Source organism: Mustela nivalis, assembly GCF_964662115.1.
Source record: "Mustela nivalis genome assembly, chromosome: 8".
NCBI classification, from domain to species: domain Eukaryota; kingdom Metazoa; phylum Chordata; class Mammalia; order Carnivora; family Mustelidae; genus Mustela; species Mustela nivalis.
Window position 1 is genome coordinate 87,508,536 of NC_139027.1, and position 17,466 is coordinate 87,526,001.

At 36.3% G+C, this 17,466-nt stretch overlaps 1 protein-coding gene across 3 annotated transcripts in view; it reads left to right on the forward strand.

The window, feature by feature from the left end:
* The window catches only part of LOC309871326 (E3 SUMO-protein ligase RanBP2), an 84,141-nt gene that overhangs the window by 18,304 nt on the left and 48,371 nt on the right, over positions 1-17,466 (forward strand). For 2 of the 3 annotated variants that reach the window (XM_082744228.1, XM_082744229.1), the window contains exons 2-4: positions 13,327-13,394; positions 14,662-14,773; positions 15,245-15,397. In XM_082744228.1, the coding sequence (XP_082600354.1) occupies positions 13,327-13,394; positions 14,662-14,773; positions 15,245-15,397 (333 nt within the window). The remainder of the gene's footprint in view (positions 1-13,326; positions 13,395-14,661; positions 14,774-15,244; positions 15,398-17,466) is intronic. The other variant, XM_082744230.1, reaches the window with a different exon arrangement.

The following is a 17,466-nucleotide window of genomic DNA, read 5'->3' on the forward strand; positions in this document are numbered from 1 at the left end:
TGACCCGAGCCGAAGGCAGAGGCTTTAACCCACTGAGCCACCCAGGCGCCCCAACCTTCCCTGGTTTTCACTTAGAATTTTTTGTGACTCAAGTTTTGCTCCTTTTTTAGCATGTTATGCTTTTTTTTTTTTTTCACTTGTTTAGTGGTTGCCTTAGAGTTTACAGTATACATTTACAACTAATCCAGGTCTACTTTCAAATAATACTATAGTACTTCATGGGTAATGTGAGCACCTCATAATAAAGTAATCTTAAATTTTCCTTTTCTTTGTGTCATTGCCATCACATATTTTACTTTTATATAAAATACATGAGCATGTATGTAAACATGGGAATTTTGTATACATTTCTCATACATAATAGAAATACGTGTTGGTATTGTTTTGAGAAACTGATATATGTTAGATCAGTTAAGAGAAAGAAAAATAGTTGTTTTTATTTTACCTTCATGTATATATATATATTTTACATAGATGTGAATTTCTCATCTGTATCATTTTTTTTTTTCTCTAAATTATCAACATCTTTGTAAGGCTGATGTACTGGTAACAAATTCCTTCAATTTTGTGTGAGAAAATATTTCTCCCATTTCTTATGGAGTATTGAACTCTTTTTTTCTCTCAACTTTAAATATTTCACTCCACTCTTTTGCTTGCATGGTTTTTGAGAAGTCAAATGTGATTTTTTTACTTTTGCTCCTGTCATAGGAGAGGTTTTTTTTTTTTTTTTCTCCAGGTTCTAAGTCATTTGTCTTTTATTTTCAGTAGTTTGAATAGGATATGTGTAAGTATATTAATATTATTATTGTCATTTATTCTGCTTGATGCTCTCTGAGCATGCTAGATCTGAGCTTTCTGGATTTGTGGGTTTTTGTGTAACATTAAGTTGGGGGAATTTCATAGTAATTATTGTTTCAGATATTTCTCCTGTTCCTTCATCTTTTCTCTTTCTTTTTAGTCTTATTTCATGGATGTTATTCCTTTTGTAGTTATTCCACAGTTCTTGGATATTTTGTTTGTCTTTATTTTTTTTCTCTTTGCTTTTCAGTTTTGTAGATTTTTTTGAGATAGCCTTAAGTTTGGAGATTCTTACCTAAGCCATCTTCAGGGTATTAGTAAGCCCATCAAAGGCTTTCTTCATTTCTATGATGTTTTTGGTCTCCAGCATTTCTTTTTGTGCTTACAATTTTTATCTTTCTGTTTACATTCATTTGTTCATTTTTTGGTTATATACCCAGAAGTTGGATTGCTGGATTATATGGTAGTTTAAATTGTACTTTTGTGAGGAACTACCATATTGTTTCCATAATGGTTGCACCATTTTACATTTTTTTTTTTTTAAAGATTTTATTTATCAGAGAGAGAGCGAGCCTAGGCAGACAGAATGGCAGGCAGAGGCAGAGGGAGAAGCAGGCTCCACGCCAAGCAAGGAGCCCGATGTGGGACTTGATCCCAGGACGCTGGGATCATGACCTGAGGCGAAGGCAGCTACTCAACCAACTGAGCCTCCCAGGTGTCCCACCATTTTACATTTCTACTAACAATACACAAGGGTTCCAATTTTTCCATACCACTACCAACACTTGTTATTTTCATTTTTTTTTCCTTTTTGCATAGTAGCCATTCTAGTGAATATAAAGTGGTATCCCATGGTGATTTTTTTTAAAAAATTTTATTTATTTATTTGACAGGCAGAGAGAGAGAGATCACAAGTAGGCAGAAAGTCAGGCAAAGAGAGAGAGGGGGAAGCAGGCTCCCCACTGAGCAGAGAGCCCAATGCCGGGCTCCGTCCCAGGATCCTGAGATCACGACCTGAGCCCAAGGCAGAGGCTTAACCCACTGAGCCACCCAGGCGCCCCTCCCATGGTGATTTTGATTTCCATTTCCTTGATTGGTGATGTTCAGCAGCTCTTTATATGCTTTTAGGAATTCATATATCATTTTTGGAGTAATGTCTATTATAAAGTCTTTTGCCTGTTTTCTAGTTGGGTTATTTGATTTTTTTATTATTGAATTGTAGGAGTGTGTTTTTTTTTTTTTTTTTTTTTAGTATATCCTAGATATTAATCTTTTATCAGCTGTATGGTTTGCACATATTACTCCCATTCTATAGGTTGACTTTTTTACCCTATTGATTGTGTCCTTTGATATACAAAAGATTTTAAGTTTGATTTATTTCTTTTTGTCTATATTTACTTTGGTTTCCCATGTGTTTGGTGTCAGTCCCAAGAAATACATTGCTTAATCAAATGTCATATAGTTATTCCCCTATGTTTTTTTCTAGGAGTTTTATAGTTTTGGATCTTAGTTTTAGGTGTTTAATTCGTTTGGAGTTCATTTTTGCAGATGGTGTAAAGTAAGGGTTTGGCTTTATTCTTTTGCATATGATTATCCAGTTTTCCCAGCACCATTTGTTGAAAACAGTCTTTTCTCCATTGAGTGTTGTTAGCACCCTTGTTGGAGATTATGTGACCGTATAGGTGAGCATTTATTTTTGGGCCTTGCACCTGTCCTTGATCACTTACTCTTTTCAGTCTCTGTTTTAGAATTTCACTGGGCACCTCAAATTCTTCACATGTTTACTCAACAAACTACCTTACTTCATCATTGGTAAACTGAGAGTGTTGGCAGTGAACCACCAGGCCCTATTCATTCTTCTGTCAACTGTAAATTTCCTTTTCAAGGTACTTCCCCTTGAAGTTAGCCCTTTTCTTGTTACCCCCTTTCAGTTTCCTAAGCCCTTATTGCCCCCTTTTCATTAAAACTGGCTGTTTTCTGAAGCAACTGGCTCTTTTTCTTAGCCTGAAAACACATTCATGCTCTTGTTTGCCCTAAATAACTGTCCACATCTGTGTCCCATTATTGCCCTGTCTCCCCTCACTTTGTCAGTCAGAGCTTGTGAAAATTATTTAGCAGTATTGGTAAAAAGAGAGCAGTATTGGTAAAAAGAGAGGAAGTAGTGTAAGATACAAACAAAAGATTTTTTTTGTGTTTATATGTCTTGTCACCTTTATACTTTTCTGTAATTTTAAATTTTTGTAATCTTCATGTATGCTTTTATGACTTAAAACATATCTGCTTTTTTTTTTTTTAAGATTTTGTTTATTTATTTGACAGAGAGATCACAAGTAGGCAGAGAGGCAGGTAGAGAGAGAAAGAGGAGGAAGCAGGCTCCCTGCTAAGCAGAGAGCCCGATGGTGGGGCTCGATCCCAGAACTCGGGGATCATGACCTGAGTCAAAGGCAGAGGCCTTAACCCACTGAGCCACCCAGGCGCCCCACATATCTGCTTATTTAACACCTTCTTTGATGAGAACTAAGAAGTATAGTAGGAGAAAGGGGTTTTAAGTTAAGATGCCATAACATAGATTTATGTGACATTGCAGTGACATTCCAAAACAATGGGAGAAAATATGGATTATACAATAGATGTTGCTTGAACAATTGACATTTTGTTTAATGATTTTTTGGGTTTAATCATTTATTTTTAAAAAATAGTGCTCTTGCCTTCATTATTTACCAAAACAGGTTTGACTTAAAAGTAATTTTAGAGAAACTGAAAGAAAACACAGATGAGTTTTCAACTCAAATGAGAAAGACCTTTTTTACCATATAATCTGAAAAAGAAAAAAAAGAAGAACCAGTAAAGATAGTTTTTACTGCATAAAAATTGAAGCTTTATTTCACAAACACATAAACACAGATAAATGACAATTTGGGAAAGCTGCAGAAAGCTCTGAGGGGCTTCTGGGTGGTGCACTTGGTTGGACCCTTGACTCTTGGCTTCAAAAAACAACAACCAAAAAACCCTCAGATGTCTGTATGGTTAAGAACCCTTAAAAATTAGCAAGAGAATCTTTTCTTTGCTCTTTGAAATTTGGGAATGGCCATAGTATATTAGTAGAGAATTTATACTCTAAATATTTCAGTGTGAATATTAAAAATTGGTCTTAGCAATCAGAGAAATGCTAGGTTGACTTAGTGGTACCTCTTCTGCTTACCAAGTTGGCAGTGATTGAAGAAATGGGAAAAATTAATTAATTTTGAGGAGTATGTACTCTGGGGCATTCAAATACTGAGTGGAGAAGTAGATTGTTATAAACTGTATGGCTATAAACCATATTGGCATATAAACTATAAACTATGCTATAAACTCTACTGGCAATATAGTAAATGGTTCAGATATTTATATTCTTTGAACTAGTTATATTCTTTGAACTAGTTATTCAGTTTTTAGGAATTTATTAGGAAATAATGGTACACAAATTTATGTGTATTTCAATAAATAGTGAATATGTAACATCTGCCAGTTAATGTTCCTGGTTGCATGGTGGTGGGCAAACCACAGGGTCTTACTTCAGTGGAGCCTTACAGTTTTTTTTTTTTTTAAAGAATTTTATTTATTTATTAATTTATTTGACGGATGGAGATCACAAGCAGGCAGAGAGGCAGACACGGAGAGGAGGGGAAGCAGGCTCTCTACTCAGCAGGGAGCCCGATGTGGGGCTCGATCCCAGAACCCTGGGATCATGACCCGAGACGAAGGCAGAGGCTTTAACCCACTGAGTCACCCAGGCACCTTGAGCCTTACAGTTTTGAGGGAGAGATAGCTATACAAACAAAAATACTTATGAACTGTATAAATTCAGTGAAGGAAATTAACAGGATTTTGTGAGAAATAATGAAGCAGGCATACTTTAGTATGATAGCAGGAGAATGCTATTCAGAACTATCTGAAATACCACTTTCCTTCTGCATTGTCCTGCCTTGATGTTAGCTTTGAGTTAATTGTTCATCACACAAACTCATGCAGGCAGTCAGTGTTTGAACTGTGGTTTCTCTTGTACTGAGCAGGATTATTATGGAGACAATCCATTATCAGAGTAAAACCGGCTAGTCTCATGAAGGTCTAAACCCAGCTCATGTGGGGTGAAGATCTAAGTTAAGTAAACCTAGCCATTCGTGAGTGAACAAATCCAGTGATAGGTGAATTCTGCTTCACAAAGATAGGATGAAGTGACATCAAGGACCAAAAAGTGAGGTTTCTGAGGATTTGAGTGCCCAAAGTCAGTATGGTACCTTTTCTGACATCTGCTCAAAATTTAAAATCAGAAGGATTGGGAGACCCCACTTTTCTGGGTCTGTATTCCTACTGAAAATGTAGATTTTTTTTTCCCCTTTTGCTTCCCTGGAATTTTTCTCTACTCACTTGACTTAGAATACCCGTGTTACGTTTTTAACAGATATGCTGGACCCAACCCTGCCTCCCCAAGATGTAAGGGGAGGTGAGAGGCAGGTGTGGGGGATGGGGAACCTTCCATTTAATTGATACTTAATTGTTTCACTGTGCCAGACTAGAGTCTTGCTTAGTAGGGATTTCTGTTTTGTTTTGGTCAGGTGATTCTCAAGCTCATTTCCCCTTAGTTGTGGTTTCACTAGGATAGTGAGAATCTTAATCGTTCATTCACATGTGTCTCTAGATGATGAGGCGTTTGTTTAAGGGAACCATAGTTTCTATTTCATTTATGTACATTCATTGAATTTCTCACTCTGATATTGAAAGTGATGGATAGAAGTCATATCATATCGGGGCGCCTGGGTGGCTCAGTGTGTTAAGCCGCTGCCTTCGGCTCAGGTCATGATCTCAGGGTCCTGGGATCAAGTCCCACATCAGGCTCTCTGTTCAGCAGGAAGTGTGCTTCCCTCTCTCTCTCTCTCTCTGCCTGCCTCTCTGTCTACTTGTAATCTCTCTCTGTCAAATAAATAAATAAAGTCTTAAAAAAAAAAAAGAAATCATATCATATCAATACCGGCTGTTGGCCTGTTTAAAACAGATTCCCCAGGGCTGCCCCAATTGTAGAGATGCATTCTGGTTTTAGTCACTGGCTAACCTATAGTATGCAAGGACTAGGTGAAGTAAAGTCCATGTCATGCTAGCCTTTGGTGAGAAATTTGGGTATTTTTCAAAGCATAATGGAAGCCATAGAAGGATTTTAAATTTTAAGCAAAAGCGTAACATGGTTTGTCTTATGTTTGAAATGATACCCCTTTGGTGAATGAATTGGATGGGAGGAAAAATACATAGAGGGAAGCAGGAAGGAATTAGCCTTTTCAGAAGTCCTAGAGGGAAATCATAGCAGACTTGAACTTTGGTAATAGCAACAGAGATGTAAAAAAATGGGTGGATTGAGGTAATGTAGAAGGTAGAACTGACAGATTTTGGTGATATTTTGCACATAAGTTTAGAGCTTAGGAAAAGTGAGAACCAAAGATACATATTTGAGAGTCAATATACTACCAGTAGTCATAGGTGAGATTCAGTATTTGACACAGAGGAGATCTGAAAGAGAAGAGGTTTTAGGACTGCTTTGTGGGGAAGTCAGTGTGAGGAAGAGCGTGAGAAGGAATGGCCACTAAGGTGGAAGTTAAACTAGAGAGCATGGTGTCTTTGAAGTCATTGAGAAGAATATTTTAAGAAGATGAGTGTGATTAAGAGTGTTTTCTGTAGGTTTGATTAAAAAGGAAAAATTGAAACATAGTTAACAGTGGGCAAACAGTCCATCTGCTGTCTAGTCTACCCTAGATAACCACTTCTTCACCTTATTAGGTATCTGATCAAATATCCCCTTAGTAAGACGTTTCCCGACGACTCTTATTTTATAGAACATTTGATGTTCTGTATGATGCCATTGTGTCCCACCAACATTACCAGCTAAGAAAGAAGAAACACTGCCAACTGAACAGGCAGCAGTGTTAGGATTCCTGTGATTTGTGAGATATATAGTGATTCTAGCTTTGTCGAAATATGGTGTACTGGAAATAATTGATGAAATACTATAAAATAGCACTCTTCTCTGCTCCTATATTATGGTAATGGTTTGCTTGTCATCTCTCCTAAAATGCAGGCCTCTTGAAGAGATTTTTTTGTGTGTCCTACTGGTGCCCCAGTGCCTGGTGAATGATAGCAGGCACAACAAACAAATCTTAAATCTGCATTTTTTTTTTTTAATTTTATTTATTTGACAGAGAGAAATCACAAGTAGATGGAGAGGCAGGCAGAGAGAGAGAGAGAGGGAAGCAGGCTCCCCGCTGAGCAGAGAGCCCGATGCGGGACTCGATCCCAGGACCCTGAGATCATGACCTGAGCCGAAGGCAGCAGCTTAACCCACTGAGCCACCCAGGCGCCCTTAAATCTGCATTTTTAAAGAAATCAAATGAATAAATGAAAACATACTGCTTTGTAGACTTCTTTTTTCAATTAATATATTGCTTTTTTCCGGTGTCCTTGTATAATTTTCAGAAATTATGTTTGATGGCTGTGTACCCTTATCATGTGTGTATGATAGAATCTGGTGTGTCCCAGGATCTTAAACTTCGAACTTTCGGAAATAAAAGAGCCAGGGTGTGGACTTGGTTTATTACTGGAAGTATTCAACTTTTATTTCTACCTTTTTAATTCCTTGAGTGTAAAACACTGATCTGTAGAGAGAACAACAAACAGTACCTGGACTGGGGAGTCCTCCATGCCTTAATGGGTTAGAAGTACTTCCTTATTTTTCCCCATAAAGACTTGAATATGGCAAGAGAAGATTTTAGTATACCTTGCCTTCCCTAAGAAAGCAGGTTTCTGTTTAGTTATCTGTAAAGTGAGAGAGTGGCACCACATCTTTTTTCAGCTTTCTTGCTGTTATAAATTCTTAATTTCTTTATTTTTTAAATTTTTAAATAATAATATATACTTAAATAATTTAATTAAATAAATAAATTTAATAAATTTAATTTATTTAAATAATAAATAAACAAACATATATTTCTATCCCCAGGGGTACAGGTTTGTGAATTGCCAGGTTTACACACTTCATAGCACTCACACATACCCTCCCCAATGTCCATAACCCCACCCCCTTCTCCCAACCCCCCTCCCGCTAGCAACCCTCAGTTTGTTTTGTGAGATTAAGGGTCACTTATGGTTTGTTTCCCTCCCACTCCCATCTTGTTTCATTTATTCTTTTCCAACCCTCCAACCCCCCATGTTGCATCTCCACTTCCTCATATTAGGAAGATCATATGATAGTTGTCTTTCTTTGATTGACTTATTTCGCTAAGCATGATACCCTCTAGTTCCATCCACGTTGTCACAAATGGCAAGGTTTCATTTCTTTTGATGGTTGCATAGTATTCCATTGTGTATATATACCACATCTTCTTTATCCATTCGTCTGTTCATGGACATCTAGGTTCTTTCCATAGTTTGGCTATTGTAGACATTGCTGCTATAAACATTTGGGTGCATGTGCCCCTTCGGATCACTACGTTTGTATCTTTAGGGTAAATACCCAGTAGTGCAATTGCTGGGTCATAGGGTAGTTCTATTTTCAACATTTTGAGGAACCTCCATGCTGTTTTCCAGAATGGTTGCACCAGCTTGCATTCCCACCAACAGTGTAGGAGGGTTCCCCTTTCTCCGCATCCTCGCCAGCATCTGTCATTTTCTGACTTGTTAATTTTAGCCATTCTGACTGGTGTGAGGTGATATCTCATTGTGGTTTTGATTTGTATTTCCCTGATGCCGAGTGATATGGAGCACTTTTTCATGTGTCTGTTGGCCATCTGGATGTCTTCTTTGCAGAAATGTCTGTTCATGTCTTCTGCCCACTTCTTGATTGGATTATTTGTTCTTTGGGTGTTGAGTTTGCTAAGTTCTTTATAGATTTTGGACACTAGCCCTTTATCTGATAGTCGTTTGCAAATGTCTTCTCCTATTCTGTCAGTTGTCTTTTGGTTTTGTTAACTGTTTCCTTTGCTGTGCAAAAGCTTTTGATCTTGATAAAATCCCAATAATTCATTTTTGCCCTTGCTTCCCTTGCCTTTGGCAATGTTCCTAGGAAGATGTTGCTGTGGCTGAGGTCGAAGAGGTTGCTGCCTGTGTTCTTAAGGATTTTGATGGATTCCTTTCGCACATTGAGGTCCTTCATCTATTTTGAGTCTATTTTCGTGTGTGGTGTAAGGAAATGGTCCAATTTCATTTTTCTGCATGTGGCTGTCCAATTTTCCCAGCACCATTTATTGAAGAGGCTGTCTTTTTTCCATTGGACATTCTTTCCTGCTTTGTTGACAATTAGTTGACCATAGAGTTGAGGGTCTATTTCTGGGCTCTCTATTCTGTTCCATTGATCTGTGTTTGTTTTTGTGCCAGTACCATGCTGTCTTGATGATGACAGCTTTGTAATAGAGCTTGAAGTCTGAATTGTGATGCCACCAACTTTTTTTTTCAATATCCCTTTGGCTATTTGAGGTCTTTTCTGGTTCCATATAAATTTTAGGATTATTTGTTCCATTTCTTTGAAAAAAGTGGATGGTATTTTGATAGGAATTGCGGTAAATGTGTAGATTGCTTTAAGTAGCATAGACATTTTCACAATATTTATTCTTCCAATCCATGAGCATGCAACATTTTTCCATTTCTTTGTGTCTTCCTCAATTTCTTTCATCAGTACCTTATAGTTTTCTGAGTATAGATTCTTAGCCTCATTGGTTAGGTTTATTCCTAGGTATCTTATAGTTTTGGGTGCAATTGTAAATGGGATTGACTTCTTAATTTCTTTCTTCTGTCTTGTTGTTGGTGTAGAGAAATGCAACTGATTTCTTTGCATTTCATTTTATATCCTGACACTTCACTGAATTCCTCTATAAGTTCTAGCAGTTTTGGAGTGGAGTCTTTGGGTTTTCCTCATATAGTATCATATCATCTGCGAAGAGTGATGGTTTGACTTCTTCTTTGCCGATTTGGATGCGTTTAATTTCCTTTTGCAGCCTTGCAGCCCTGGAGTAAATCCCACTTGGTTGTGGTGAATAGTCCTTTTAATGTACTGTTGAATCCTATTGATGAGTATTTTGGTGAGAATATTCGCATCTGTGTTCTTCAAGGATATTGGTCTGTAGTTCTCTTTTTTGATGGGATCCTTGTCTAGTTTGGGGATCAAGGTGATGCTCGCCTCATAAAAAGAGTTTGGAAGTTTTCCTTCCATTTCTATTTTTTGGAATAGTTTCAGGAGAATAGGACTTAGTTCTTAAATGTTTGGTAGAATTCCCTTGGGAAGCCGTCTGGCCCTGGGCTTTTGTTTGTGGATTTTTGATGACTGTTTGAATCTCCTACTGGTTATGGGTCTGTTCAGGTTTTCTGTTTCTCCCTGGTTCAGTTGTGGTAGTTTATATGTCTCTAGGAATGCATCCATTTCTTCCAGATTGTCACATTTGTTGGTGTAGAGTTGCTCATAGTATGTTCTTATAATTGTCTGTATTTCTTTGGTGTTAGTTGTGATCTCTCTTCTTTCATTCATGATTTTACTTATTTGGGTCCTTTCTCTTTTCTTTTTGATAAGTCTGGCCAGGAGTTTATCAATCTTATTAATTCTTTCAAAGAACCAGCTTCTAGTTTCGTTGATTTGTTTTCTTGTTCTTTTTGGTTTCTATTTCGTTGATTTCTGCTCTGATCTCTATGATTTCTCTTCTCCTGCTGGGTTTAGGCTTTCTTTGTCATTCTCCAGCTCCTTTAGGTGTAGGCTTAGGTTGTGTACTTGAGACCTTTCTTGAGAAAGGCTTGTACTGCTATATATTTTTCTCTCAGGACTGCCTTTGCTGTGTCCCACAGATTTTGAACCGTTGTGTTTTCATTACCATTTGTTTCCATGCATTTTTTCAATTCTTCTTTAATATCCTGGTTGACCTATTCATTCTTTAGAAGGATGCTGTTTAGTCTCCTTCCAAATTTTCTCTTGTGATTGAGTTCTAGCTTTAGAGCATTGTGGTCTGAAAATATGCAGGGAATGATCCCAGTCTTTTGATACCGGTTGAGACCTGATTTAGGACCGAGGATGTGATCTATTCTGGGAATGTTCTATGTGCACTAGAGAAGAATGTGTATTCTGTTGCTTTGGGATGAAATGTTCTGAAGATATCTGTGATGCCCATCTGGTCCAGTGTGTCCTTTAAGGCCTTTATTTCCTTGTTGATCTTTTGCTTGGATGATCTGTCCATTTCAGTGAGGGGAGTGTTAAAGTACCCTACTATTATTGCATTATTTTTGATGTGTTTCTTTGATTTTGTTATTAATTGGTTTGTATAGTTGGCTGCTCCCACCTTAGGGCCATAGATATTTAAAATTGTTGCGTCTTGTTGGACAGACCCTTTGAGTATGATAAAGTGTCCTTCCTGATCTCTTATTATAGTCTTTGGCTGTAAATCTAATTGATCTGATATAAGGATTGCCACCCCTGCTTTCTTCTGATGTCCATTAGCATGGTAAATTGTTTTCAACCCCCTCACTTTAAATCTGGAGGTGTCTTCGGGTCTAAAATGAGTTTCTTGTAGGCAACATATAGATGGGTTTTGTTCTTTTATCCATTCTGGTACCCTGTGTCTTTTGATTGGGGCATTTAGCCCATTAACATTCAGGGTAACTATTGAGAGATATGAATTTAGTGCCATTGTATTGCCATGTAAGGTGACTGTTACTGTATATTGTCTGTGTTCCTTTCTGATCTACTACTTTTAGGCTCTCTTAGAGGACCCCTTTCAATATTTCCTGTAGAGCTGGTTTGGTGTTTGCAAATTCTTTCAGTTTTTGTTTTGTCCTGGAAGCTTTTAATCTCTCCTTCTATTTTCAATGATAGCCTAGCTGGGTATAGTATTCTTGGCTGTGTGTTTTTCTCGTTTTGTGCTCTGAATATATCATGCCAGATCTTTCTGGCCTGCCTTTTCTCTGTGAAGAAGTCTGCTGCCAATCTAATATTTTTACCATTGTATGTTACAGACTTCTTTTCCTGGGCTGCTTTCAGGATTTTCTCTTTGTCACTAAGACTTGTAAATTTTACTATTAGCTGACGGGGTGTGCACCTATTCTTGTTGAATTTGAGGGAGGTTCTCTGCACCTCCTGGATTTTGATGCTTGTTCCCTTTGCCATATTAGGGAGTTTCTCTATAATAATTCTCTCCAATATACCTTCTGCTCCCTTCGCTCTTTCTTCTTCTTCTGAATTCCCATTTATTCTAATGTTGTTTCGTTTATGGTGTCACTTATCTCTCGAATTCTTCCCTCGTGGTCCAGTAGCTGTTTGTCCCTCTTTTGCACAGCTTCTTTATTCTCTGTTCTTTGGTCTTCTATGTCACTAAATCTTTCTTCTGCCTTATTTATCCGAGCAGTGAGAGCTTCCATTTTTAATTGCACCTCATTAATAGCTTTTTTGATTTCATCTTGGTTAGATTTCAGTTCCTTTATTTCTCCAGAAAGGGCTTTTATATCTTCCGAGAGGGTTTCTCTAATATCTTCCATGCTTTTTTTGAGCCTGGCTAGAACCTTGAGAGTCATCATTCTGAACTCTAGATCTGATATATTACCAATGTCTATATTGATTAGGTCCCCAGCCTTCAGTACTGCCTCTTGTTCTTTTTTTGTGGTGAATTTTTCCGCCTTGTCATTTTGTCCAGATAAGAGTATATGAGGGGGCAAGTAAAATACTAAAAGGGTGGCAAAGACCCCAGGGAAATACCCTTTAACCAAATCAGAAAAGATCTCGAATCATGGAGGGAGAAAGGGGATAAAAAGAGGTTCAGAAAAAAAAAAAAAAACAATTAAAAAAAAAACACGAATAAATAAATATAAAATGAAAAAATATATATATATTAGTTAAAATTTCAGAAAGTGGTTCATTTTCTGTTTCTAGAATTGCTGTTCTTCTTCTCTTTGATCTCCTGTTGGATTTGTAGGTGTTAGCAGTCTTTAGATAAGCTATCTAGCTGATCTCCTGCTACCCGAAGTAGTCTCAGCCTGCTACTTCTTCGCCATCTTTACTCTTCCCTCATAAATTCTTAATTTCTTATGTTATTTTTTCCTGCTGTTCTTAAATTTATTTTTTGTTTAATGATGGGCATTTTAAAACATGGAATCATGATTTTTATGATACATGTGCATTTTTTTAAAAGATTTTATTTATTTATTTGACAAACAGAGATCACAAATAGGCAGAGAGGCAGGCAGAGAGAAGGAGGAAGCAGGCTCCCTGCTGAGCAGAGTGCCCGGTGTGGGGCTCGATCTCAAGACCCTGAGGTCATGACCTGAGCTGAAGGCAGAGGCCTGACCTCTGAGCCACCCAGGTGCTCCATGTGATATATGTCCATTTTTGCAGGCAGTTTTTTTTTTCCATACCTTTTAGGTGAACAAGAATCAAGTATGTTAATACTAACCTTACTAGCGTAGATTTTTAGTTCTATGAATACTTTACAAAATTTAAAATATGAAAAATTAAAAGAACTCTTAATTTTTTTTTAGAAGTCAATGAAAGGATTCTATTTTGCAAAGCTGTACTATGAAGTTAAAGAATATGATCTTGCTAAAAAGTAAGTACCAAACTATAAACATGCTTTAGTTTTCTAAAGTCATTCCCCACCTCCACCTGGGTATTCTTATTTGAAATTGGTGAAAATAATATGTTTTCTGTTTTAGCAGTTCTTCCTATGTATGTCCTGGAAATCAGTTATTATATCACTCCAGACTGATACAAAGGACTAGCCTTAATTCCATGGAATGAGCCTAGAATGAGTATTTTCTGCATGTATGCCGCTTATTTATACTTAGGGCAAGAAATCATTAGGCTTAAAACACTTCTAAGGAACAAAAGAGAGCCATGCTGTTTTAAATTTCTTCCTGGTTAGATATCTGGTACTTTAATCAGCTGGAAAAATACCAATGAATACAAAATGAAACTGTGATTTCTGGAGAGGAGAATAGCTTGTGTAAAAGATCTTTGACTCAGTAGGTAACAGTCTGAGGCTTTGTCTCACCTCCTAAGGCCAAGAAGTTCAGTGATCTAATTCCTGATTTAGAGTACCTTAAAGCAGGAAATTAGGAGGGAGGTGAGCAGATAGGTTAAAGACATTTATGGGAAGATGAAAATGCTGATAGGTAAGGAAAATAATAACACCTTTATTTAACTAGCAGCAATGGGACTGTCAACCTTGTTCCTTTTTAATGTGACCCTTTTTCCTCCAGTTTTGGTTTTTGGTGTATATATAGATATACTTATTGTTTATGTACATATTTATATATAATATTTATTGAGCCCAGAAGATGCTTATTTTTTAGCTGTTAACTTGAATTAAGAAATGGATATTACCTACGTTTGTTAGTTTATTTAGTAATTTTTCCTCTGCTCTGTTTTAGCTGGGAACAGTACTATTATTAGATATTACTTTCTTGTTTAAAAGGTGAATAGTACAATAAGAAAAGGTAAATATTTACTATAATCTTTTTCTAATTTCTCTGTAAAACTTTTTAGTGCTTTATTGAAATATAATTGGGGAAAAGCAATTTATGAGTTCATTCCTTATGTATGGGTAGCATTAGAAAAAACCATTTTGTAAATGTAGTATTTAATGGTAAAATAAGTATATGTTAATTTTGTATGTATGTGTTTATTCTTTTTATGGATACTTTTGAGTTTTTAGCATATTCTAGTTTAAGTAAATAGTGGTAGTCAATAATGAGAATAACTGTGGATTGGTTTAGTGTTTGCTTTGGTTTAAGATGTACTTTTCAGGTTGGAATTAAATATAGATCTGAATGTTATAATTTGAAGATTATTTTTGTATTATTATTTTTAAACAGATATATAACTGCATATATTAATGTGCAAGAAAGAGATCCCAAAGCTCACAGATTTCTTGGTCTTCTTCATGAAGTGGAGGAAAATATAGACAAAGCTGTTGAATGTTACAAGGTAAAGCATTTAAGATTAAAATATAGCCTTTATACAGTCAAACACATGATACCCAGAGTAATTTGTATAGTAAATAATTCAAATATATTTTATAGATGTTATGAAAATAAGCATTGGTATGATAATACTATTAACACAGATTAGAATAGATCTTAAGTTATTTGGCTCAAAGTACACTGTAATTTAATTATTAAGTTAGCACTTGTAAAAGAGGATTAACACCCAGAAATGCTGTTCTTATGAGTGTGGTTTTCTTTCTTTTTTGGGAGCACTTACCTGATAAAAACATAATTTTTATTTAATTCATCTGCAAAAAATTCCAGTACACTTTAAGTTTGACTTAAACAACTTTGAAATACCATGTTGTCATTGGGAAAAATTTTTAAGGAGGACAGTGATGAATTTTTAACTTTTATATGTGAGCGTAGGTACTTTAGGAATCCTAACTTATTATTTCTTTTCTGGTGGCAGCGTTCAGTGGAATTAAACCCAACACAAAAAGATCTTGTTTTGAAGATTGCAGAGTTGCTTTGCAAAAATGATGTTACTGATGGAAGAGCAAAATACTGGGTTGAAAGAGCAGCCAAACTTTTCCCAGGAAGTCCTGCAATTTATAAACTAAAGGTAAAAACAGAACAAAACATAGTAAAAACTGTTGGAGAAAACTCAAGACTCTGCCATTTCTAATATTTGGAATTTAAATCCCAGTTTGTGTGAGACTTGGTGGGAAATGGGTGAAGGTGGTAAAAAGGTACAGACTTCTGTGTATAAATTCTGTGGATATGTATAGTATAGTGACTATGGTTAACCATACTGTATTGTATATTTGAAAGCTGTGAAGAGAGCAGGTAGATCTTAAAAGTTCTCATCACAAGAAAAATAATTATTTTTTTAAAGATTTTATTTACTTGGGGGAGCCTGGGTGGCTTGGTGGGTTAAGGCCTCTGCTTTCAGTTCAGGTCAGGTCCTTTGATCGACCTCGCATTGGGCTCACTGCTCAGGGGGGAGCCTGCTTTCCCCCACTCTCTCTCTCTCTCTCTCTCTCTCTCTCCGCCTGCCTCGCCTACTTGTGATCTCTGTCAAATAAATAAAATATTTTTTTAAAAAAATAAAGATTTTATCTATTTCAGACAGAGAGAGCGCGCTGACTCACAAGCTGGGGGGAGGGGCAGAGGCAGAGGGACAAGCAGAGTCCTTGCCAAGCAGGGAACCTGACTTAGGGCTTGATCCCAGGACTCTGGGATCATGACCTGAGTTGAAGGCAGCCTCCCAGGTACATCCAGAAAAGAATAATTTATAACCACGTGAAGTGATAGATGTAACCTTATTGTGGAAATTATGTCACTATATATATGCCTTAAATTGTGGTACACCTTAAATAATACAATGTTATATGTTAATTATATCTATAAGAAATTGCAGAACAAAATTTTTTTCTTCAAAACCTTTCTGAGTATATGCTGCTTTATTAGGCACTATTATGTTTTATAAATGGCATCATTTACCCTTATGAAATGATTAATATAGGGATTTTATATTTTTATAGCTAGATGGTAGGGTTAGGATTTAAATTGAGCTCTGACTGATACAAAATTTTTGCTTCATTGTGTGAAAGGGATGAGAATTTAGGGTTATTACACAGGTTTTTAAGAACTGTCATCTAAAAGTAGAGTCTGGGGCGCCTCGCTGGCTCAGTTGTAGAGTATGTTACTCTAGATTTTGAGGTTGTGAGTTTGAGTCCCACATTGGGTGTAGAGATTACTTAAAAATAAAATCTTTAAGGAAAAAAATGGAAAGGATTGTGTTAGGGAACAGTGAAGTTTTCAAGCAAAAGATAACAGTTTCTCCAGTATGTTATAGAGAATTACTAAAAATAATAGGTAGTTTTTACTAATGTATTGACCAATGACCAATTCTAATGGTTATTTTTTACTGAGTAAAATATAGTTTGCCTAAGTAACTCTTTTGTAGAAAGTCTTTCCAAATTTGTTAACAGAATTTTAAGTGTGTAGTTGACCATTGAATGATGTGGAGCTAGGTGCCGCGACTCCTTGTGCAGTTGAAAATAGCCATATAATTTTTTTAAAGAGATTTTGTTTGACAGAGAGAGATCGCAAGTAGGCAGAAAGGTAGGCAGAGAGTGGGGCAGAGGCTTAACCCACTGAGCCACCCAGGTGCCCCTCCCTATAATTTTTTTTAAAAGATTTTATTTTTTTAAGTAATCTCTACACTGAATGTGGGGCTCAAACTCAAAATCCCAAGATCAAGAGTCACATACTCTGGACTGAGTGCCAGGAGCTCCTGCATAGACGTTTTGACTCCCCAAAAACTTCATTAATAGTCTATTGTTGACTGGAAGCCTTACTGATAACATGAATAGTCATTTAACCCTTATTTTGTATGCTGTTATATTATATACTGTATTCTTACATTTAAAACTTTAGAGAAAAGAACATGTTAAAATTATGAGGAGAAAAAAATTAAAAAATTATGAGAAAATATATTTAGAGTACTGTATTTGTTGAAAAAAATCCACATGTAAACAGAATTGTACATTTCAAACCTATGTTCAAGGGTCAGCTGTATATTGTTTTTAATGGCTTCCCCACCCTTATTATATATTTTTGTATATGTAATGTATATAGGCATATACATATACATGTTAGAATTTATTTCATTTTACTTTATTTTAG